This window comes from Podarcis bocagei, assembly GCF_964188305.1.
Source record: "Podarcis bocagei genome assembly, chromosome: 3".
Taxonomy (NCBI): domain Eukaryota; kingdom Metazoa; phylum Chordata; class Lepidosauria; order Squamata; family Lacertidae; genus Podarcis; species Podarcis bocagei.
Window position 1 is genome coordinate 84,499,879 of NC_138127.1, and position 22,735 is coordinate 84,522,613.

The 22,735-nt window shown below is 46.9% G+C and overlaps 1 protein-coding gene across 2 annotated transcripts in view; it reads left to right on the plus strand.

The window, feature by feature from the left end:
• Positions 1–21,647, plus strand: part of PACC1 (proton activated chloride channel 1) — an 84,895-nt gene extending 63,248 nt beyond the window's left edge. The window contains exons 1-8 of one of the 2 annotated variants that reach the window (XM_081186100.1): positions 300–473; positions 6,878–6,977; positions 7,664–7,867; positions 9,787–9,941; positions 11,038–11,180; positions 16,524–16,668; positions 18,849–18,953; positions 20,501–21,647. In XM_081186100.1, the coding sequence (XP_081042226.1) occupies positions 438–473; positions 6,878–6,977; positions 7,664–7,867; positions 9,787–9,941; positions 11,038–11,180; positions 16,524–16,668; positions 18,849–18,953; positions 20,501–20,662 (1,050 nt within the window). In that variant the 5' untranslated portion in view covers positions 300–437 and the 3' untranslated portion in view covers positions 20,663–21,647. Of the gene's footprint in view, positions 1–299; positions 474–6,877; positions 6,978–7,663; positions 7,868–9,786; positions 9,942–11,037; positions 11,181–16,523; positions 16,669–18,848; positions 18,954–20,500 lie in introns of those variants that run through there. The other variant, XM_081186101.1, reaches the window with a different exon arrangement.
• The last annotated feature ends 1,088 nt before the right edge of the window (positions 21,648–22,735 follow it).

Sequence of the window (22,735 nt, forward strand, 5' to 3'; positions counted from 1 at the left end):
CCTAGGCTAACCCCAACCTCTCACCACCAAAGGAACACAAGCGAACAGCAAAGAACCTGCACAAGCAACGCTGACACCAAACCCTTGCTCGGCACATTTCGAACCCGGCGCTTCCCCAGAAGCCCCGAGTCCAGCCCAATGCTTCCAGGCCACAAACTACATTTCCCATCATCCCCTTCTCTACACCCCCCCCCCTCGGTGTAAGCAACAAGCCGTGCAGACCCAAGGTGCGGGGTGCACGCAAGTAAGTTTCTGGAGGAAACGGTGAGGTCTCTCGCGCTTGCGCTGTGCGCCTCCCGGCCGGAGAATGTGTGTCCCGTTACGCCCGATCCTCTTTGATCCACTTGTCGCTTCCGCAGCTGCCTCGCCAGATCCCGGCTTCTTTTGCAACTGCCTGTTGATCGAGTCTCTCCGCTGCCTTTCTCTTCGCTGGTGCCATGAATAGACAAGAGACTTCGTCGTCTTACCAAGAGGTATTGGGGTCGGGGGTCGGAGCAGTGGCGGCGATCTTGCTCCGAATTCGTCTTCGCGAAGCGCGATAGACGCGCCGCTTTCTTTTCTTGGCCGATCTGAGCGTTGCGCGCTCCGGAAAGAGCCTTTGCAGTTTCTGCTGCTGTGGCAAACAAACAGGAAAACTTGCAGCCCGGGTATGGGCAGACTTAACACAGCCGGATCCGATGCATGCTTACCGCTCCGTACAGAGGCAACTGCACCATACCGAGTCAGACCGTTGCCCCATCTAGCTCAGTATAGCCTACACTGATTGGCAGCAGCTCTGGGCAGGAGTAGCACTCAGCTCTGCACCCGGAGATGCCGGGATTTGAACCTGAGACCTTCTGCGTGTAAGGCGGGCGGGCGCTTTACCATTGTAGTAGAGCTTGCCACTCCGCTTGCAATCGGGCTGCAAAACTACTACAGGCTGCCATCCTCTGTGCATGCATTCAGTACAGTACTGTATAATGTTATTCCATGGAGCACAGAAGGGTTTACTTCTCTGTGCATGGGATTGCTTTGTGCAAGTAGCAGTTTATAGATGAAAACTGCTGTTGGTTCCCTGAAGTCAGGAGTAAGACTAATTGAACTCAGTGAGACTTGCTTCTGAGTAAAGCATGCACAATCTTGCACTTGCATTAAGCTCAGTGAGACTAGCCTCCTGTTCTGAGTAGGAAACAAGCACGCGATTCTGCACAAAACCCAGGCACAAGTTTCTTGTTTGCCAGCGAAGGCACTGCAGGAAAAGCGTTTTCTTTGCTGTGCGCAGTATTACCTCATCTCCCCCCTCCCCCCGCCCACAGCACTTTGCTGACTTTTTCTAGTCCAGATGACAAGAATCAGAAGTGGGAGCTCTGCTTAAAATTGAGGACTCTAGCTGATTCTCCTGTCACTGGCAATTGATTCATAATGACGGTAATAATAGTATAATAATCCTCCTGATGAGCTGAGTGCTATCCTAGAAGGCAGTTGGTAATAATGAGCTCTTAATTGTTGTAAGTGATCTTATTATAGGCTCACATGTAATGCCTGCTGAGTTCAGTGGGGCTTAATAATAAATTTTTATTATTTTTAGTAGTGTTGACAGACTCTTGCCTTAATTCTCTTCCCAGTTTGCAACCTAGCAGGGTCTCTACATCAACTCCAGCCTTTATTCTTATATTTAAATGTATAACCGCCCTCCGTTAATTCTGATGCTCAGAATTCTGTTTAATACCACAGAGAAAGGTAGCCGGACCACCAAGTCCATTTTGTAGTGTCAACAATGGCCTGTTTTTATTCCCCTGATCAAACTTCTCTCTCTCTCTCTAACAAAAGGATATCCTGCAGACTCTCTCACAAGTTCTGCCTTTGAATCATTTAATCATTTTTCTTTTCTTCTGGAGCCCATATCTCTTGTGTTCATGCAGTTAATCTGGCAAGAAAAGGAGGGGATGGCTGTTGGTGTAAACAAACCCTCCCAGATCTCACTTTTTAAAAAGCATTTAAAGCAAATCCAGAAAATTGGTTATCTATTTGAATGTGCTCTGGTATGGTGCTATCAAACTGGTCTTAGCCATGCAGTGAAACTCCCCCCCCCCCACTGTTTTGCTGCCAGGCCTTGAAGGTTTCGCCTGCTTTTCATATCAATGTACCAGCTGGTGCAACTGTAACTCTGGGCTCATGGCAGTTGCCTTTGCTTCTCCTTCAAAACTGCAGATGTTGAGAGAGCTCAGCTCATTCAAACGCAATTATAGCATGCCTTTCTTGGGGGGGGGGACATTAGCAGGAGAGCTGTGATGCAGCCCATAATAATAATACTTTTAACAATAATAGTACCATTCCCAGGTTCTCTCTCAAATTCACAGATTCCACAGGGGTTGTCCTAGTGAAATCAAGTGAAGATTGATGCTTCAAGACAGGAGCTTGATGTTATACAAATAGTCATAATTTAACAGATTCTTCCCAGAAATCCAGGTGAAAATGGGGGGGGGGCAGGAATGTGAGCTGGCATTTTGATGTGTGGATTGGGAGGGCACAATAGACACCCACGTAGAAGCATTTACTGTGACAGAAGTTTATATGGGCTAAGTCAAAGGTCAGCAAACTTTTTCAGCAGGGGGCCGGTCCACTGTCCCTCAGATCTTGTGGGGGCCTGGACTATATTTTGAAAAATAATAATGAACAAATTCCTATGCCCCACAAATAACCCAGAGATGCATTTTAAATAAAAGGACACATTCTATTCATGTAAAAACACACTGATTCCCAGACCGTCCGCGGGCTGCATTTAGAAGGCGATAGGGCTGGATCCGGCCCCCAGGCCTTAGTTTGCCTACCCATGGGCTAAGTAATGCCAGAGATAAAATGTGTTGCTTTTTAAGGTGATACAAGACTCCTGAGCGACCTGAGGTCCTCCAAGATGACTGGCCACAGCCAGTATAGCCAATGATCAGGTATGATCGCAGATGTCGTCCCATGACATATTGAGGGCCACTGGTTTCTGCCCTTGCGTTAGGTAGTACAGATGAATAACAATAATATCCTTTATAAACGGGGACTGCAGCAAAATGTTATAACATGGGAATGCTTCTGTCCAGGATGCCAGCCAGCCAGGGTTTGTGGCCTGGGATTCTGATGAGAATCCCGAGGGCCAAGTAGAGAGGTTTAGGGGCCACTTTTGGCTCCTAGGCCCGAGGCTCCCTGCCATTCTAATATATTCTCAAGATGCTCCTCTGTTTTGGAAACTACAGGTTTTATTCATTTTTTCAAAATATTTTGAAACCTCCTTACAATCACACATTCAGCTGCTTTTGTGATTTTAAACCTTCTGGGTTAAGTGACCTCAAGTGTTAGTGTGGTTGCCATTTTGCTCTTTAAATGGACTTCGAAAGAAATGAAATAAAAAACCACCAAAAGTTCCCTGAAGGAGGTTAATATGTGTTGAAGAACTAACTAATGTATAAAAGATTTCCCTCCTTCCCTAAACATTCTGTTCGGTCTTTGGCCTCTTCTGGGAATTTTAATTTGTTAAGGGTGACGACTGATGAGAGTTGGCAGGAGACACCTATTCCCTACTCAGAGCTATAATTCTCAGGGGTGGGGGGTTAACCATCAATGCTTCCCAGTGAACTCTCGATATTGCAGCTCCACACCCTTAACAGACAAAACAGACCCCTAACAGACATGCTAGTGGTGGGCAAAAGTGGAACAACAGATATGACTTATCTTTGTACAGTAGGTTACATTTCAGCTGCGCCAAAGCGCTCCAGGAGGGCGTGGAGCAGGACTCTTGAGCAGGTATGTCTTGAGGAGAAGGGGTTCGGGCTAAGGAGAGTCCCAAGCGCCACACGGAAAGACCCAAAGTTCTCTGGTTCTAATGTACGTGCATGTGTGAATCATCTGTTCCTTGGGATTTTAGACTTAGCCCCATTGAAGCCAATGTGAGTAAACCGCTTAAGTGGCTTGTAGATCATAGCTTCCCTGCTGTCGCCGCCTTGTCTGACATCTGAGTAAATACCGAAATAGGACACACCTGAAAGCCACCTGATCGCTGTAGCTCACCTGCTCCTAACAGTGTGCCAAGGCGTCTGTGCCAGGGTGATCTGTATTCATTGTGGACTGCAGCCATGCACTCATGTACACCCGTAACAGCCGAGATGCCTGTTGCATGCATTGTCTTCTCAAGGGTGTGGAAAGCATGAGAGACTTACAGTGCTATGTCTTTACTAATGGGACCTGCAACAAAGTGTTGCAGCGTGGAGAGCTTTTAGTTAGGGCTTTAGTCAGCTAAGCATTCCATTCCTCCTCTTCCGTTTTTCATTCAATCCCCACCAGTTAGCATTCTGCGGCCACTGAGCATGCTCAGTTCTCATTGGGCTACTTTTGGCTTGGCTCCTTTATTCCCCAACTTTCTTGTTTGTACTTCTGCAAACCTTTGGGGTTTTCCCAAGACAGCTGATAACTTCACTGTTGCTTGCTTTAGTTTTGAGTGCCGTTTATCCGCTTGCAGGGGTGTTGAAGTCTTGTAATAATAGCCTTCTCTGTTTAAAGAATACAGTAGATGTAGCCAGCAAGGTGCCTGGGTAGTTCAGTTGGTTAGAGCGTGTTGCTGATAACACCAAGGTTGCAGGCAGCTGCATATTCCTGCAATGCAAGGGGGGGGTTGGACTAGATGATGCTCAGGTTCCCTTCCAACTCTACAATTCTATTATTCTGTGGTGTCCCCAAGATGCTGCTGGCCTACAACTCCTGCTGTTTCCTGACCATTGGCCATGTTGGCTGGGGATGATGGGAGCTGACCCACTCTGTGGGTTTCCCCCTTTGATAGAGGCAGATCTTGACAGGGGCTTCTGAAAAGCCTTGACCCCACCTCTAACTGGACGAACGAACCTTTCTCAGGTTGAGGGTTTGGTTGGTGCCCAGTTATATTTCTGGGGCTGTGGTAGTCAACTGAACTGAACTGAACTGAGAGCCAGCGTGGTGTAGTGGTTAAGAGCGGTGGACTCATAATCTGGTGAACCGGGTTCGCGTCTCCGCTCCTCCACATGCAGCTGCTGGGTGACCTTGGGCTAGTCACACTTATTTGAAGTCTCTCAGCCTCACTTAGCTCACAGAGTGTTTATTGTGGGGGAGGAAGGGAAAGGAGATTGTTTGCCACTTTGAGGCTGCTTAAGGGGAGTGAAAGGCAGGATATCAAGTCCAAACTCCTCCTCCTCCTCCTCATCTTCTTCTTCTTCTTCTATGTTTTCATTTGCAAAAACAATGACTTAAATAAATAAATAAAAACAACAACCAATTTTGTTTGGGAAAGGGAAGAAGTGGAACGCGCCAGCTGCGATCTGCAAGGTTGCTTCAGAACGCCAGGAGACAAAAAGAAAATTGTAGATAGAGGGAAGGGACAAAAGGAAGCAGATTCCTTTGTGCTTTGCCTTCGGTTATTTTCCTTTCAGTTATGGGATTAGATGCTGCGCGGCCTGCAGGGATCACATCTATCGGATGTGACAAGCCTGTGACATTGACAAAAATGTCCTGGCAGTTTGGGCCTTGCGCTTTGAGTGATGGCTTAAGAAAGCATCTGGTCTGTTTTGCTGCTTTGAAAGGTGTTCAGTTGCCTGTTGTTCTGGTCCGCTGAGCCAAAGGATAACGTAGCAGTGGCCTGAGGATTAGGTTGCTGTTCCTTTTGGTGGCGATGGAAGGAAAGGTGTTCCTGCTGCATTCACACACATGCTGGAAGCAGTCAGATTCCTCCTTACATGCCTGGGAAATCCCTCCGCCAGCAATTTTGGGATTTGCATACAGAGGGATAAATCCAGTCTTTTTGGTCGTGAATGCAAGATAGAAGGTGCATTAGAATGGAGAGTCTGGGAGAGCTGTAGATGCTCCATTAAAGACTTTGCAGCCCAAACTGGAGAAGTAACCAATGCCGTTTTAAAATTTATCAGAAACTTCCTACTCCATTTTCTTCTGCAACATTGAGCACCAGAAATTGGCTTTTTTAAAAAACACGACATCACCGCTTCTCAGCTTTATATAGCAGCCTCTAGATCCAGCATTAGAAGCCACAGGTTGGATCTGCAAGAAATGTTCTGGTTTGTCCTCTTCAACAGGAGTGCTCTTGTTCAGGGTTCTAGGCAGTCATTTGAGAGAGCAGCTTCCAGTCAACGCAGACAGCACTGAGCTATATGCACTAATGGTCTGACTCGATGTAAGGCAGTTTCCTATGTTCCTTCCGCTCTTTTACAGGCGCATGCACAAACACATACTTGGACACTATGGTTTGCCAGAAGTGTTCCCCCGCCCCCTGTACTCAGTATTCTATGACTACTAAACATGTTCAGTACTCATTAAGCTATTGGTCTTTTGCCTCCACCTTTTCGTTTTAATTTGTACCTCTGAAAATTCAGGGGGTTCCCCTACCGTTACTGAGAGCTCCCTCTCGGTTTCTCAGTGGCTCCATTTTGGCTCAATTTCTTTTCTCATTCACCGCCTTAGGTTACTATTGGAGGGAGTGCTCATTCGTGCTTCCCAGTCCATTAGCTGCCATGAGCATTCATGGAGAGGCAATTTAGAGCCGGGTTGGCAAACCTCTTTCTGGCTGGCAGTACCGATAATGATTCCCCTGACCCCTGGTGGGCCAAATTTCACAGGTGGGCAGGGCTGTGTGATTAACACTGTGCAGAGCAGATGCAGCAGGGAGGCTGTAGCATGAGCGAGTGTAGCCCACCGAGTGTGCAGCTTGTGGTTTAATTTCACCTGCAGGAAGAACAGCTTCTTTGCGATGTCCTGGGTCAGATCCTCAGATACATCTTCAGGGTAGAACTTGGCATGGAATTTGAGCCCCTGTAGAAGCTCAGGACTGTACTCACTACACAGATCTGATTGTTTCTGTATTTTATATTTGCAGCTGAGTGAAGATGTGGAGCACACAGATGCAAACTTGGAACCTGCAGAGGAAGAAGTAGACAAAGAGGATCTCAATGATGCCAGCTCAACTATCCTTCCAAGTGAGATCTACTGATCCTGTGTAGCTGGATATTACATGTGCTTGCATGAGAATCTTGGGGTCCCAGCGCGTATTGTTTTCTGTTGACAAGAGATATTGCAGCGATGCATGTCGCAGGGTAGGGGCATTTCCTGCAACTGGTGCAGGAAACCTCTCTTGAAGGGAGTTCTATGTGACAGAACATGTGCTGAGAGCAGCAGTGCCTGGTACAGTTGTACCTTGGAAGTCTAACGCCTTGCAAGTCGAATGTTTTGGCTTTGGCTTCCAAATGCTGCAAACCTGGAAGTGAGTGTTCCGTTTTGCAAACGTTCTTTTGGAACCTGAACGTCTTCTGCAGCTTCCAATTGGCTGCAGGAGCTTCCTGCAGCCAATTGGAAGCCACTCCTTGGTTTCCGAATGTTTTGGAAGTCAAATGGACTTCTGGATTCTGGTCAACTTCCGCAGTACAACTGTATTATGAAAAAGTGAAGCACCTCCATAAGGCAGCCAACACTTGCCTTTGTCAAGCAGCCCTCATTGCCTCCACTGGCCAACCATCGCTTGCCACCAGCAGGTCCCTCTGCAGCCTCCTCTCCCTACATGGGGAAAAATCAGTCTTTGGTTCTTTCCTCCTTAACATGGGGCATATTTAAATTCTGACACCATATGTTCCATATGTTAAAAGTCTCAGATGAATGTTTTCTCCAGTCCTAGACAGCAACAGCCCTTCAGTGCGTTTCAGCAAGTCCTGCCTGAAAAACGTTTTCTCGGTCATTCTCCTCTTCATATACCTGCTGCTCATGGCTGTAGCTGTCTTCCTGGTCTACCAAACCATTGCCGACTTCAGGGATAAACTCAAGCACCCCGTGATGTCGGTCTCTTACAAGGAGGTGCCCTCTTACGACGCACCTGGTAAGATTGGAAACTGAATGATGAGTTTTCCGGGGGAATCAGGCAGGGTTTGAAGTTGCATTTCAGGCTTCCACAAATCTGCAGCTGGCTGCCCTTTTGCTTACCAGCTCTCAGGCTTGCGCATTGTTGGGTTGTGGGACCTAGGCTGCCTTTGTAGATGTTTAAGCCTTATGCGGTTAAACCAGCAGAAGCTGCTTCTGAGGAACACAAGGAACCCTCATTTTGTGGCTCTGCAGACGTTGGAGGTTGCAGGTGCCACTTGTTGAAGCCACAACAATAAGCGGGGTTTTACCTATTCTGTGAAAACATTCCCTTTTATTCAGAGCTCTTAAGTGTTGCATGAGATTCAGGACTACCTTAGAAACAGCAGCCCCATGCAGGGTTCCCCACTTCTTGCCCTGTTAATACTTAGTAGGAGATTAGAAGCTGTTTTTTCACCGAGTTACAATCTTGGTCCATCTAGCTCACTAAGGTCTACTCTTGCCAGCAGTGGCTGTCCATGGTTTGAGTCAGCAGTTCATTTCCAGCACAGTTTTCCCCATGGCCTGACATCGTGGCACTGTGTGCTGTCCTCGCCATCATTGGCTGCTTCTTGTGAGGATAGAAGTGTCCAAGGAGGATCAGATGAATGGTAGATTGCAATAAGCATGGCAGAGAAGAGGAAGAACTGGGTGTGGGAGCTGTGGCTTTGGGTAGCCATGGACAGACTTCCCCTCTATGAATTTGGGTGGCAAATGTTTATTGTAATGCTTTATTCTCCTAAGCATCTTAGAAGAATCCTGCTGGATCAGGGTGAAGGTTTGCGGAGGGAGGCTCTTAAGTTGGTTAGTGCTAATGGTTCACAAATCACTGAGGGGAGGAGTGGGTCCATATGTTTTAAGAGAAGCGATTTCAAGACTGACAGACCTTCCACTGAGCTTTCCTGTGCACGAGAGACCTTCCACTGAGCTTCCTGTTCCAGGCAGTTTGAGACCTGTTTTGGCCTTTAGCTAAGGCCATCAAGCAACCAGTCACTTATCAACTTCAGGAGTTTGGGGTTGAACTAAATTGTCTAAATTCATATCAGTGCTGCCTCGATTGCCCTGGTGGATGATGTGTATCAGGAGAAAGACTGTGGGAACTGAGATATTGATTTCAGTGGCTTTTGATCCCCTTGGCCGCAATGTCTCTCTGAGTTGCCTGCACGGAATAGGAATGTGTGTGGAAGAAACTGTTTTATGGCATTTCCTTTCTCACCTGTCGGGTTCCAGAAGGTGGTGCTGTGGCATCCTTTTCTCAGCAGCCAACAAAATCAGGGGGGTTGCTTGTGGAAGCTATTGATGCCCACAAGTTAACTCTGGATGTTTTGGGTCTTTTCCCCCCTCTGTAAAAGCCAGTCCCCTTTCCCCCAACAAGCTCTAACATGACCAAGTAATGGAACGTAAGTTGCGGCTATGCAGACTTCAGTCTTAGGGAATGGTGCCGTCAGCCATCTTCTCCTGCCCCAGGAGACCTTTGGGAATGACACCAAGTCACAACACAATGTTGTTGCCATGGGGCATTTTGTTGCACAAATGCTGTTGAGGGTGCTGAGTCCTGTAGAAGGAGGGGAAGAATCTCAGCCTAGATTTAATTGTCTTTCAACTGTTGGCGGACTCTGGATGCTGGGGAGAGATTTTTCTCATCCCTATTATCCTCTGTCTGAAGAAGCTAGGGATTGAACTTTGTCTGCATGCAAACTTCGGACTTTCTGCCAATGCGCTATAAGGCTGCTCCCAAAATTTGTGACTTTTGTGGTCGGTCCGGTCTAAGATTCTACGCATCCTGACTCTCGCACCACATTCTGTGTGATGTGTAAGCAATGCTGTGTCTGTGATAGTTTTGCAGCAGTCCGTGGCCGATCCCGTTCATTAGAAATGTAACATTGCTCTTCCAAACAGGTATTGCCCTCTACCCAGGCAAGGCTGAGCTGCTGACCTGCAAGCACCACTTACACAATTACATCCCACCTCTGCTAAACCCTGGCCACCCAGGAGAAATTGAATGCACTACTCAGAGAATCAACTACACAGATCCTTTTGCTAATGGAACAAAGGTAATCATTCAGAGGAAGGACTCAAGTCAGTTGGGAAACCCTTGAGTGGTTGCAATCCCACCATCAGACAACGTCACTTATCTTGGAGTGCCACTGCGTAACAGAGCGGGGAAACTGACTGGCTCCAATTTATGCTTTAGCTGAGATTCCTGCGTTGCAGTTGGTTGGACTAGATGACCGTAGTCATAGACCCAACTCTATGATTCTGTTTGAGACAACTGTCGCCATAGCTGCTGCTAGAGAAGGGATGGGGACCATCTGTGGTCCTCCAGATGTCATTGGGCCCTAACTCCCATCATCCCTGGCCATTGGTCTTGCTGGCTGGGGCTGATGGGAGTTCTAGTTCGCAGAGTTGGAGGGAGCTTTGTAGGCCGCCTGTTCCAAACTCCTCCTTGATGCAGGCAGTCCAGAGCTATGGCATCCCCAGCAGACGGCTGTGTCCAGTCTCTGCTTGAAGACCTAAGCAAGTGCCTGTTAATTATAGAGGAGCCCTTCCTGATGTTGGGGCAGGTCTTGGGGGTGACTTCTTTATGCATGATATTTAACAGAAAACGATAGCACATGTATTGGAAGTGATCTGCTGCAGGGATCCTTCACTTTGTAACTTAAGGGTTAGTTCTGTTGTCATCTAGTCAAGAGGCAGTGGGGTCGTGGTGGAGGTGTTGATGTTTCATTTAGGTTTCGTTTTGAGGTATTTTTTATTATGATTTGAGTTTCCACTGAAATGAGGCTGCATTTTAATGTTTTTCTGTCGTATTTTAATCTTGTTTTTTAAGCTGTATTTCAATCAATTGTTTTTATATTTGGTGTTAGCCGCCCTGAGCGCAGTCTTGGCTGGGGAGGGCGGGGTATAAATAAAATTTATTGTTATTATTATTATTATTATTATTATTATTATTATTATTATTAATCCTGTAGCTTACTCGGAGTGGCTTACTCGGTGCCCTCCAGAAGATGGGACTCCAACTCCCATCATCCCTGAAAATATCCTGATCAATCCAGAGATACTCATATTGACACAGGATGCAAAGGTTCCCTTTTGTTCATCTTACTCCTCTTCCCACATGTCTCCTCTGACTGATCTTTCTGCTTGTAGAAATTTGCGGTGATTGTCGAAGGACCTCGTGATGTGAAGCAGCAGGAACTGGTGTTCATGCAGTTCTACCTCAATGAAACGGACCAGGATTTCAGCGCAATAGACTACCTTCTCTTTTCTTCATTCCAGGATTTCCTCGAGAGGTACAGCTGCTCTCCTCATAATTTCTGTTGAGTAAAGAGCAGCATGGTTTGAGTGTTGGACTAAGGCATCCCAGGTTCAGATCCCCATTTGCCCATGAAGTTCACCGGGTGACATTAGGCCAATTTCTGCCTCTCAGTCTAACCTACCTCACGTGAGTGGAGAAAAGCAGAGAGAAATATGCGTGAGCCCATGTTCCCTCTCAGTGGTTCTTCCCATCCACTGCTTGCTTTGGAAGGAACTATGGGAGCTGGCTTCACACACAGTCATGGGATGAATTTCAGGGGGTCCCCTGTGGTACCTAAAGACCACCGACCCCCTACATTTCCTGAAAGAAGGGAAGAAACCAATGGGCAACTTTACAGAATAGATTAAAAACAAGAGCTAGGATTTATTGAGTAAAAGGGAGAGGGAAGGAAACAAAAGGAACAACTCTGGTCGGTATACAGTGCACAGGTAAGTCTTTAAGCAACCAAGTAGGAAGAGAATGGAGTCCAGTAATTAAGACTTAAGTGATCCACAAGTGAGCAATCAGTTTCTTCCATTTGCCTCATGAATACCAGAGGCTCTCTGCTTCTGAAGACTGCTGTCCATGCAGATGGAAGGCAATGAACGGGATGGAGCACACATGCTTGTCCCTGGTGACCCATCCTCATGTCTGTACAGGGCTTAAGTCAGGCATGGCCATACTAGGCCCTCCAGCTGTTTTGGGACTACAATTCCCATAATCCCTGACAACTGGTCCTGTTACCTAGGGGTGATGGAAGTTGTAGTCCCAGAACAGCTGGAGGGCCGAGTTTGGGGATGCCTGGCTGAAGTCAAGCAGGATTTGTCCTCTGTGCTGGGTTGCATGCAAAGATAAATTCATGCCTCTAGGCAACGGAGTAGCATGCGATCCATTTACACAGGCCTTAAACTAGACTCTGAGAGTCTCTCTTTGAGGCCCTGCATCTAAGTGAATTCTGTGTAATTGCCTGCTTAGAAGTGTTCCATGTAAATTAAGCTTAGCGTGAATCATACTTGAGAATCCTGCACTTCCTCTTTTGGGTTCCCCACACAGCGTATTCATAGAATCATAGAATCATAGAATCATAGAGTTGGAATAGACCACAAGGGCCATCGAGTCCAACCCCCTGCCAAGCAGGAAACACCATCAGAGCACTCCTGACATATGGTTGTCAAGCCTCTGCTTAAAGACCTCCAAAGAAGGAGACTCCACCACACTCCTTGGCAGCAAATTCCACTGTCAAACAGCTCTTACTGTCAGGAAGTTCTTCCTAATGTTTAGGTGGAATCTTCTTTCTTGTAGTTTGGATCCATTGCTCCGTGTCCGCTTCTCTGGAGCAGCAGAAAACAACCTTTCTCCCTCCTCTATATGACATCCTTTTATATATTTGAACATGGCTATCATATCACCTCTTAATCTCCTCTTCTCCAGGCTAAACATGCCCAGCTCCCTTAGCTGTTCCTCATAAGGCATCGTTTCCAGGCCTTTGACCATTTTGGTTAAAGTGCTTAGAAGTGTTCCATGTAAATTAAGCTTAGCGTGAATCATACTTGAGAATCCTGCACTTCCTCTTTTGGGTTCCCCACACAGCGTATTTGGCTGCCTTGGTAACCCACAATTAGCCGGAGAATGTGGAGGCTTCAGAAACTGTAGTGGGTAAGATTGAATAATTAGGAGGCTCAGCCGAGCCTGGTAATGGAGTAAAAGAAGCTCTGCAAGACAGTCAAGGGGAAGCATTTATATTTCCATCGGAAGCCTCCTTGAGTCAATAACTTCCATGGAAACTTAAGTGGGAGAGGAAAGGAACCATCTAGCAGCGATATTAATAAAAGCCCTTTCCTGGCTGTGATTCTTTATTTCTGCTTAGTGCCAACCCCTCACACACCATAAAGCACAAACCTTTTTCTGTTGTCTACAAGGCTTTGAAAGCCTGTACTCAAGGGAAAAAATTAAAATCCACATTAGGGCCATACACCTCCATCTTGAGTGAGTCTCATGACAGAGTGAGGGACAAGGCTGAAGACATTCAGAGGGGGGTGGGGGTAGTGGCAGGATTAAAAAGGAAGGGAAAATGAATGATTTTGGCCCAGAACAGGCATTCATCTCTATTAACAATGCATTAAGTCTCCAAGGAATACACACAATTTTCATTGGACCTTTAGTGCTAGATTCAGCTAGCCGCTTCCCTTCTGGCTCTAATTTTCTGGTCATTCTTCTGCCTTTTGGGAGGCCGCTGAATATTGACTCCCAACACTCTCAAGCCATAAGGACTAGAAAGGTGCTTTACTCTTAAATGAAGGTGGAGATTCCTGAGGAGGCTGAATTCTCCTGGATTCACAACTTATGGGCTTTGCAAGTATGTGTCCCCTCCCTTGCGTCATTAGCCTGCTGCTTATGCCAGCTTGAAGCAGAAATAGTTTAGTGATTTCGGTACAGTGGTACCTCGGGTTACATATGCTTCAGGTTACGGACTCTGCTAACCCAGAAATATTACCTTGGGTTAAGAACTTTGCTTCAGGATGCGAACAGAAATTGTGCTCTGGAGGTGCGGCAGCAGCAGTGGTGCTTCAGGTTAGCTAAAGTGGTGCTTCAGGTTAAGAACAGTTTCAGGTTAAGAACTGACCTCCAGAACGAATTAAGTTCTTAACCCGAGGTACCACTGTATTTCATTTATATCCTGTCTCTCTTCTCCAAGGAGCACAAAGTGGCAGTGCATCCTTTCTCCTGGCCACTCTATTCTCACAACAACCCTATGAGGTAGGTTTTATGCCGAGAGAAAGGTGACTAGCTCAAGGTCATCCAGTGAGCTTCAGTGGTCCCCCAGGTCCTAGTCCAGTCCTCTAACCACCACACCACACTGCCACTCATACAAAACTGTGTTAAATATCATGTTAAATTGTTCTGAAACAGCCGGCATGATCTCATTCTCACATGAGCTGCATAAGAAATCCTGTTGAATTTATATTCTTCTGGTAATGGTCTCTGCTATATTGCAACTCCCCTTTGCCAGTGCAATTCCCCAGGGTGCATCAAGTTTCCTTCCTTTTAAAAAACCATCCTGTTAAAAAACTGTTGACTCCAGGTTCCTACAGGCCTTGGGAGAAGAGATTTACAGTGTGTGTGTCCCCCTCCTAACCCCCATTCCCAGAGAAGAGATCTGCCATTGTGTTTCTTCCTGGGCACCTTTGCAGGTGCTGATGCTGAGTCTGTGCACAAGGTGCTGTTAAGGAGGAGGTTACCACAGCTTCTAGCTAGGGCTTCCTACAGCAGGGGTCAGCAAGGCTTACCGGGCATGGCTCGGATCACTCCCGCAGAGATCCTCCATGGGCCGGACTGGTGCAGAGCGACGCCGGAAATCGCGTCTGTGCGTGCCGCGGTGCCGGAAATCACTTCTGCACATGCGCAGATGGCAAAAATTGCACCTGCGCAGAAGCATTTTTCGGCGTCTGGGCATGCACAGATGCAATTTCCAGTGTCTGGGCATGCGCAGAAGCGATTTCCAGAGAGTCCCCGCACCACGCTGTGCCGGTTTAGTGCAGCGCGTGGGGACTCACCGAGTGGGTGGCTCAGTTCGGGGGCGGCTCATGGGCCGGTTAAACGGCCTCCGTGGGCTGCTTCCGGCCCATAGGCCTTAGGTTGCCAACCCCTTCCCTACAGCTTCTACAGCACCCAGCCCAAGGAGATTCGTGTGGCAGCAAAGGCAGCAAGGACTCTGCTGCCGTTGCTATTTATGAAATATGAGCCTCATGCTGTCGGTGACTATGCAGTGGATTATTACCGAGCTGTGGAAAATATATATATGTATCTGTCAGAATGGCTCTTCGTGCGAGTTAGGCTAAATGCCTTGGAAGAACACAGAATGGAAAATCGATTTCAGATGTCATGGAAGAGTTGAATGCCGCAACTCTCATCCCCCTGCTGTTGGTGTGCCCATTACATTTGTCTGCAAATGTATTTCCATAGGCTGTTGTAGTTGACTTTCCATACAGGGGCTGGAATCTAGAGGGAACTCGCGCCTCGTTGGTAGAGGGGAAGGATGCTGAAGGTCACCTGGGACAACTCTCTGCTCAGTGCAGCATCCCTGACAGATGTTTGCCCAGCCTCTGCTACAGTACCTCCAGTGAAGGAGAGCCCAGCATCTCCATCTTTTTCATGTTTTGTACCTACGCGCTTCCAAATTTCAGGTGCTCTAGGCCTGGCTGTGGTTATGTAGCCACCAAGGGAAGCCACTCTGCACGCGTTTCAAGGCATTCTCATTGTGAAATCACATCTCACAGCTGCTAGAGACAAGCCTTCAAAATGTGCCTTTTCAGTTTATCTAACAAGAAAGTGGTCACTGTAGAATTCCGCTTAAGTGAATTCAAGACTCAAAGAGCGTGTTAGCTAAAAGACTAAGCTACAAGTCACGAAGTATCCAGATCTGCCTTCTGCGTGAACTCACCGCCTTAGGCAGACTCAGTTTCTCATTCCCACATCTGCAGTATTGGGATAATAGCACTGCCCTACCTTAGGAGGGCTGTTGGGGATGCAGGTGGCGCTGTGGTCTAAACCACTGAGCCTCTTGGGCTTGCCAATCAGAAGGTCAGTGGTTCAAATCCTCGAGAAGGGCTTGGCTCCCGTTGCTCTATCCCAGCTCCTGTCAACCTAGCAGTTCAAAAGCATACCAGCACAAGCGGGAAGGTAAATACCGTTTCCGTGCACTCTGGTTTCCATTACGGTGTTCCATTGTGCCAGAAGCAGTTTAGCCATGCTGGCCACATGACCCGGAAAGCTGTCTGCGGACAAACACCGGCCTAAAAGCAAGATGAGCTCTGCAACCCCATAGTCACCTTTGACTGAACTTTGACTCCAGGGGTCCTTCACCTTTTTTACCTAGGAGGGGTATTGTAAGGATAATACGCACCCCAACGCACAAAAGGGCTTAATAAATGTTAAGTACAATGGTACCTCGGGTTAAGTACTTAATTCGTTCCGGAGGTCCGTACTTAACCTTAAACTGTTCTTAACCTGAAGCACCACTTTAGCTAATGGGGCCTCCTGCTGCTGCTGCCGCGCCGCCGGAGCACGATTTCTGTTCTCATCCTGAACCAAAGTTCTTAACCTGAAGCACTATTTCTGGGTTAGCGGAGTCTGTAACCTGAAGCATATGTAACCCGAAGCGTATGCAACTCGAGGTACCACTGTATAGTTAATTAGGGGGTCTTGTAGCAAGACCGATAACCAACGCCTATAAAGCCAACACTACCACTTGCTAAATTTCCACACCACCAAGGTCCTTACACAGACCGTGTCAGCTTCTTTTTGTTTCCCAAACTAACACTACCTCTTTCTACTGCAGTCCAAACAAGCCAGACTTTATGAAGGCCTGTGAGAGTTCCTACTCCAGCTGGAAGTTTTCCAGTGGTTTCCGAACCTGGGTCAAAATGTCTCTAGTGAAAACGAAAGAAGAAGATGGCCGGGAGACGGTTGAATTCAGGCAGGAGGTAAGGAGGCAGCAAAGCACAGCTTTCATTGCTGGGGGTGGGGTGTTCACACCACGCAGGTTCTTGATTCCGCAAGCGCTTTCTGCAAGATGTAGTGCCACCTTGTTCTCCTTCTGCTCCCATAAGGGACACGGTGCCAGAGACTAATCAGAGTGACAGAGGATGCAGCTCAGCATTTGTGCTTTAGTGACTCTTCATCCTGCACGTTCTCTGTCCTTCTCGTGCACCTCCCACTTCCCAGAGTGTCAAGAAGTTCATGGGCAGCACTTGAGAGAGCAGATTTTCCTTTTGGATGATCGTGAGCTCCGGAGATTCCTGGTGCTTTTGTAAGAAATCCAAAATCCACAGCCAGGCAAGGATGAGGACTGACCAAGTGATCAGAAAATAGCAAGCAGGCTTCACCTAAAACTTTTCCTCGGGAAGGATGTTAACCCAAAGCAAGGAGACGGGGAGTAGCAATGGAAGGAGAGACAAAAAGCCAGACTGAGTGCTGTAGCCACCAGCTGTGCATTGCAGATTGGTTGAATATAAATAGAGCAGATTGGAAGCAAGCAGGTATTGAACACAAGAAGCACACCTGTCAGATACTAAGAGCAAATGTTGCACAGAACTCTTGTTTAAATGTCTTGACTCTCTTTCTCTTTAAATTCAACCTGCAACTGTTCCCTCTTTGCTCCCTCTGCTTGCTGAAGGCTGTGATGTTTCACAAAGATCAGAGAGAGATTCTCAGCCTTTAGGGAAGGCTAGTCTCTCTTGTTAAGCACCTGCCCACCCTTCCAGTTTAGCAAGGGCAAAGCGACTAGGCATAGCTCCTCTCTCCCCCACCACCCACCACCCCTCAGCTCCTTTGCACTCAGTGCATTTCCGCCAGTGTCTTTGCATTAAGTAATGTGTCTGTGAAAAAATGGATGCAGCAGTTCTTGGGTCTCTCTTGCAAACCACAGTCGAAGGCATCCTGAGTGTAGCCAGGGAGCAGCACATGACAGCAGGCAGGAGTCTTGAGAGTCTTCAGTGATAATCGGTGTTTGGCTTTTGTTTCTCAACAAACTGTGTGCATGAGTGTGTTATCTCCTTGGGTGGGGAGGACGGCTGCCCTTGGTGTCCAGGTTGTGGACTTCACTCTGCCCTTAAGAGATTCACCTCTCTCTTTCGTAGGTGGTCTTACGGCACCAGCTCAAGACCTTGTGTTTTCTTCCATTAGATTGCATGGCTCCCCCTTTTGTGCTCTGCTGTTGTTTTCTTTTACTCTGTGGTTTGAGCGCATTTTCCCCAGGAGGGGGGTGGTGCAGGTATCGTTTTTATAAGACTTGGGTCACCTTAAGCTCCCGTATTGGAGTAGAAAAGGTAGGGTAACAAAATCCCAAAAGTGAATAGTTACAAGAGGCGGCCATGAATGCCAGGGAACAGTTTCCTTTGTGAGCCGAATGAATCTGTTTTTTAGAATTCCCCACATGCTTCTGTCTTAAATCTGTAGCATGTTTGGAAAAAGCTACTTGTCCCTTGGAAGAACGTGATAAAATCAGCACCCCCAATTTCTTACAAAGTACAGTGGTACCTCTGGTTAAGAACTTAATGCGTTCTGGAGGGGAGGTCCGTTCTTAACCTGAGGTAACACTTTAGCTGATGGGGCCTCCCACTGCTGCCGCGCCGCCGCCACACAATTTCAGTTCTCATCCTGAAGCAAAGTTCTTAACCCGAGGCACTATTTCTGGGTTAGCAGAGTCTGTAACCTGAAGCATCTGTAACCCGAGGTACCACTGAACATGACAAGAGGCAGAGGATGCTAGAAGATAAAGCTATCAATGGCTATCAGTCATAATGGCTACGTTCTGCCTCCTCTGTCAAGTTCTGCTTGCAAGCTTCCCATAGGCCTCTGCGGATGATGGGTGGTATACAGACTTAATAAATCACCATCATCATCTGGTTGGCCATTGTGAGAAAAGGATGCTGGGCTACATGGACCATTGGCCTGACCCAGCAGTGTTCTTCAGTGGCAACTTCAGAGTGTGATTTTGTTCACTGAAGTCTAGCCTCAAAATGGCCCATCAGTTCGATATCCTTTGTCGTCTTGATGTTCAGCTTTTGGATTTCTAACCCTTTAAACTGGGAATATGTATTCTGGAGCGGATTATATGACACACTAACGGCAAGACTCTTTCCCCCCCTTGCCCTGTCGCCAGATCAGTGTGGTGAACTACATTGAACGAAGAGCAAAAGCAAGCGGTGACCAACTCTTCTTTGTTGTATTCGAATGGAAAGACCCTTTTATTCAGGAAGTTCAAGATGTGAGTAAACTAGATGCAAGGCTTCCGGCTTGTTTCTCTTAAAAAGCCAAACAGAAATGTCCACAATTGGAAATTGAGTAGATGGCTTTAATTGGGGTTGTTTAAAGAATGTGTGACCGGGAAGGTGGGAAGCTGTATGGACTAGTCCCGTTCCCATGACAATGTGTGCCATAGCCATCCCTCTCCTCTGCTGTCCAAAACTTGACAGGCATGGGAAGGGGCTGTATGGGAGAGCCAGCATGGTGTAATGGTTAAAGTGTCAGACTAGGATCTGGGAGACCTGGGTTCGAATTCCCACTGAGCCAGGAAGCTCACTGTGTGACCTTGGGCCAGTCACTGCTTCTCATCCTAATCTACCTCTTAGGGTTGTTCATAGAATTGTAGAGTTGGAAGAGACCGCAAGGGTCGTCCAGTCTAACCCCCTGCCCTGCAGGGATCTTTTTCCCAATGGGAGGCTCAAACTCATGATCTTGAGATTCAGAGCATCATGCTCTATCCTAACTTGGTGACTCTCAGCTTAAAAAGTATGAGGATATATCATGGAAGAGGATTGCATTTGAGGCAAAATGTGAATGCTCACTACTCACTGCTACCTGCACATTCCCAAAAAAGGTTAGGATAACTTTTCCTTGACGCTAAATGTTATGTATGTGCAAGTAAGGTCTTCGCTGTTTTTAATATGGAAGGACCACTGAAATGTGCCACCTTGAACTCCTTGCATGGGGTATAAATTAAATAAATACAGATGTGCCCATGTATGTGTGTAGTTCTCCACACAAGCAGGAGCCCCTAGACCAATTAGCAGCCCCCCCCCCAATGTGAAGCATATATCTAATTGCATACAGCAGTGGTAAGTATATGGATCTTCTGCACATGGCATGGGAGAAGAATGACCATTGGCATTGGGAGTTGGATTAGCCCACACACCTCCATGACCCGCTTTGTGTGTTCCATCAAGACACGGGAGGAAGAAAGTAGGCTCTGTTTCATCTCCAGAAGCGCCCACACTTGGCTTTGGCTTTGATGTGCAAACTAGACCTGTATGTAGGTTCCTGCCTCAAGCATTGATGGTGAAGGGACATCAGACAGCAGGCTTGGAAAGACTGCTTGGAAAATGTTCTTCAGAGAAACAGCTTTTGCCTCCAGTATTAAGAGGCAGTGTGGCTCTGAATACCAGTTACTGGGGAACAAGAACAAGAGAGGGCTACGAAACACAGTGGCAACCGGATGCTGGATCAGATAGGTCTTTGATCTGATCTGATCAGCGGGGCTGTTACGTTCCTAAGAGGGCAATTTCTTCCCAGCCCCTGGACATGTAGGATTCTGCATGGAGGAAAATGGTGCTGGAATGCAACTTTTCTCCCTCGGGTGGCTGGGATGCGGTGGGGGAGGCTGAAGCTATGAAGAGCCTTCACTTACAGTAACTACAAATCAAAATATTAGTTAAAAAACCTGCAATGAAGGTCAAAAAAATATAGCTGAGGAAGAAAACCTGCACTGTAAACTTAGGTCTTTCTCAACCATAGCTTTTCTTTCTCTTTCAATAGATTGTCACTGCAAATGCTTGGAACATGATTGCAATTCTATGCGGCATTTTCTTGGCTTTGTTCAAAGCAGCCGATTTTGCCAAACTCAGTGTGAAGTGGATGATAAAAATCCGGAAGCGGCACCTTCAGAGAAGAACTCAAGCCTTGAACCACATAAGCTGAGGGCTGAGCGCTGCTGAGTTTTCTGTTACACTGGGGAACACAGGTGGCCTGAGACTAAACTAGCCTTCAGGTACCTTGGACAGAAAAGCTGCAATGGCAGGAGGACGACTTGCTTAACTGGAGTACAATACACTGGACACTTGGAAGTTTCAGAAAACTGTGTAAGAAGCTCCTTCTAAATCCATGCTCTTTTCTAGAAACCTGAGCTCCTTTGACTAAGCTCTGAACTTCTAGGAAGATTCCCAAAACTATATTTAACCCTATTTTAACAGAACTCACAAGAAGGCTAGACTGACAGGGCCCTTAGTTTGCAGGGAAACAGAACTGGCCTCTTTTAAACACATTTCTGCCTATGTTAAAATGGGATGTCTGCTTCAGAGTTAAGATTAGTAAATTATGTTGCACGCCCAAGGCACAGTTTTTGTCTCTTGGGTCTTTAGTTAATATCTCAGGGGGAAAGACTCCAGCTTTCAGGGCCTACAGCACTTCTGGTTTAAGATATGCTGTCAGTCAGTGGGTGGTACTGTGCTAGAGGAACGATTATCTGATTGAATCTTAAGGCAGAGAAATCTCCCAAGCATTGCTCTAGCAGAGAGGCACACCTCAAAGGATGAAAGTATATTACTAGTAAAATTCTGGGCACTAGTTGTGTATTGGATCAGTGTTAATCTCTTAACTGACTCACACCCAAGTGATGGAAATTAGTATGGTCAACAGTGGCTGACTATATGGTATTAATAGCAGTTTCAGCCTTCGGCATTCCCTCCTGAAGGAGTATGAACTCCACAGTGCCTGTCTCTAATCCACATTCAACTTGCAGTTGCTTCAGGAGGATAAATAGACTAGATTGGCTTTCACTGAAGTTAGCATTGAAGGGGCTCTCACCGCAAAACGGAAGCACTGGAATTTTATCAAGCTTTCCTATTGGACTAAAATGTATGTGTGTTCTGAAGATTTTTCAGTAAAATTACATCTGTCTCCTACACTTACCTTTTCAAACTATTCTTGTTGGTCCATTAGGCAAGGCCCTCCAACTTTCAGACTCCTTGTCTTGCCTGCGTGAGAACAGGGTACAGTACAATTCTGCTGTGTGATAGTAATGAGAGTTGTGCGGCTGCAGAAGCAAAACTGCACACTGAAAAGCTAGTCAATATTAGACTAACATCTTGCCTTCATTGGTTCTACAACAACATGAGCAGAACCTAGCCAGTTAGTCAAAATGCCTAGAGAAGCATTGTTGACTATCTCAGTTGCCCACCATCATGAGAAATTCCTAATAGAAAATCTGTGCATATTTACAAACACTGTACACAAGGAGCCACTTCTGGGTTTTACTATTTTAGTGGTGGGGAGAAGAGTCAGGAAAGAATCCCCTGCCCCAATATACTACCACCTGACCTACCAGTGGCAGCCCAGCAGGTCTTTGGATTTAGCAGTTCCTCCACCTCCATTTCTTATACCTTGTATTTTATTGTTTTGCTATTTGAAGTCCACAGAAATCAAATTGTGATGCAACAAAGGACAAATCCTGAGCTCAAAAGCAGATGGAATAAGGAGAATCCAAATCAGCTTTGGGTGAAGGCAGGGACAGACCTGAAGGGGGCAGTCAAGAGGGAGCATGTTACAGCAAATCGGTTTAATTGCATGTCAGTGGCTGGGGGGGGGGGGGGAATCACAGAACACAGCTTTCCATGCCAAACTGAGAAAGAGATTAGCCAATGAAGTGAAAGTGAAACTAAGGATCATCTAATGTAGGAGTAGCCTCATTTTGTCACCACAACAATTTCAGTTTGCTATATGGACTGATCCTCCCCTCTCCACACAGTTCTGGGGGTCCACAGTTCGGGGAGGGGGTGGCACATGGGGGAGGGGAAAATGCACAAGCAGAAGGTCCTTGCACAAGGCTACCGCTGATGGGACTCAGTTGAATCCCACCTTGTGTTCTCTGTACAAAGGCTCATTTAGAACTACAGTGGTGCCTCGCAAGACGAAAATAATCCGTTCCGCGAGTCTCTTCGTCTAGCGGTTTTTTCGTCTTGCGAAGCAGCCCAATTAGCGCTATTAGCGGAATAG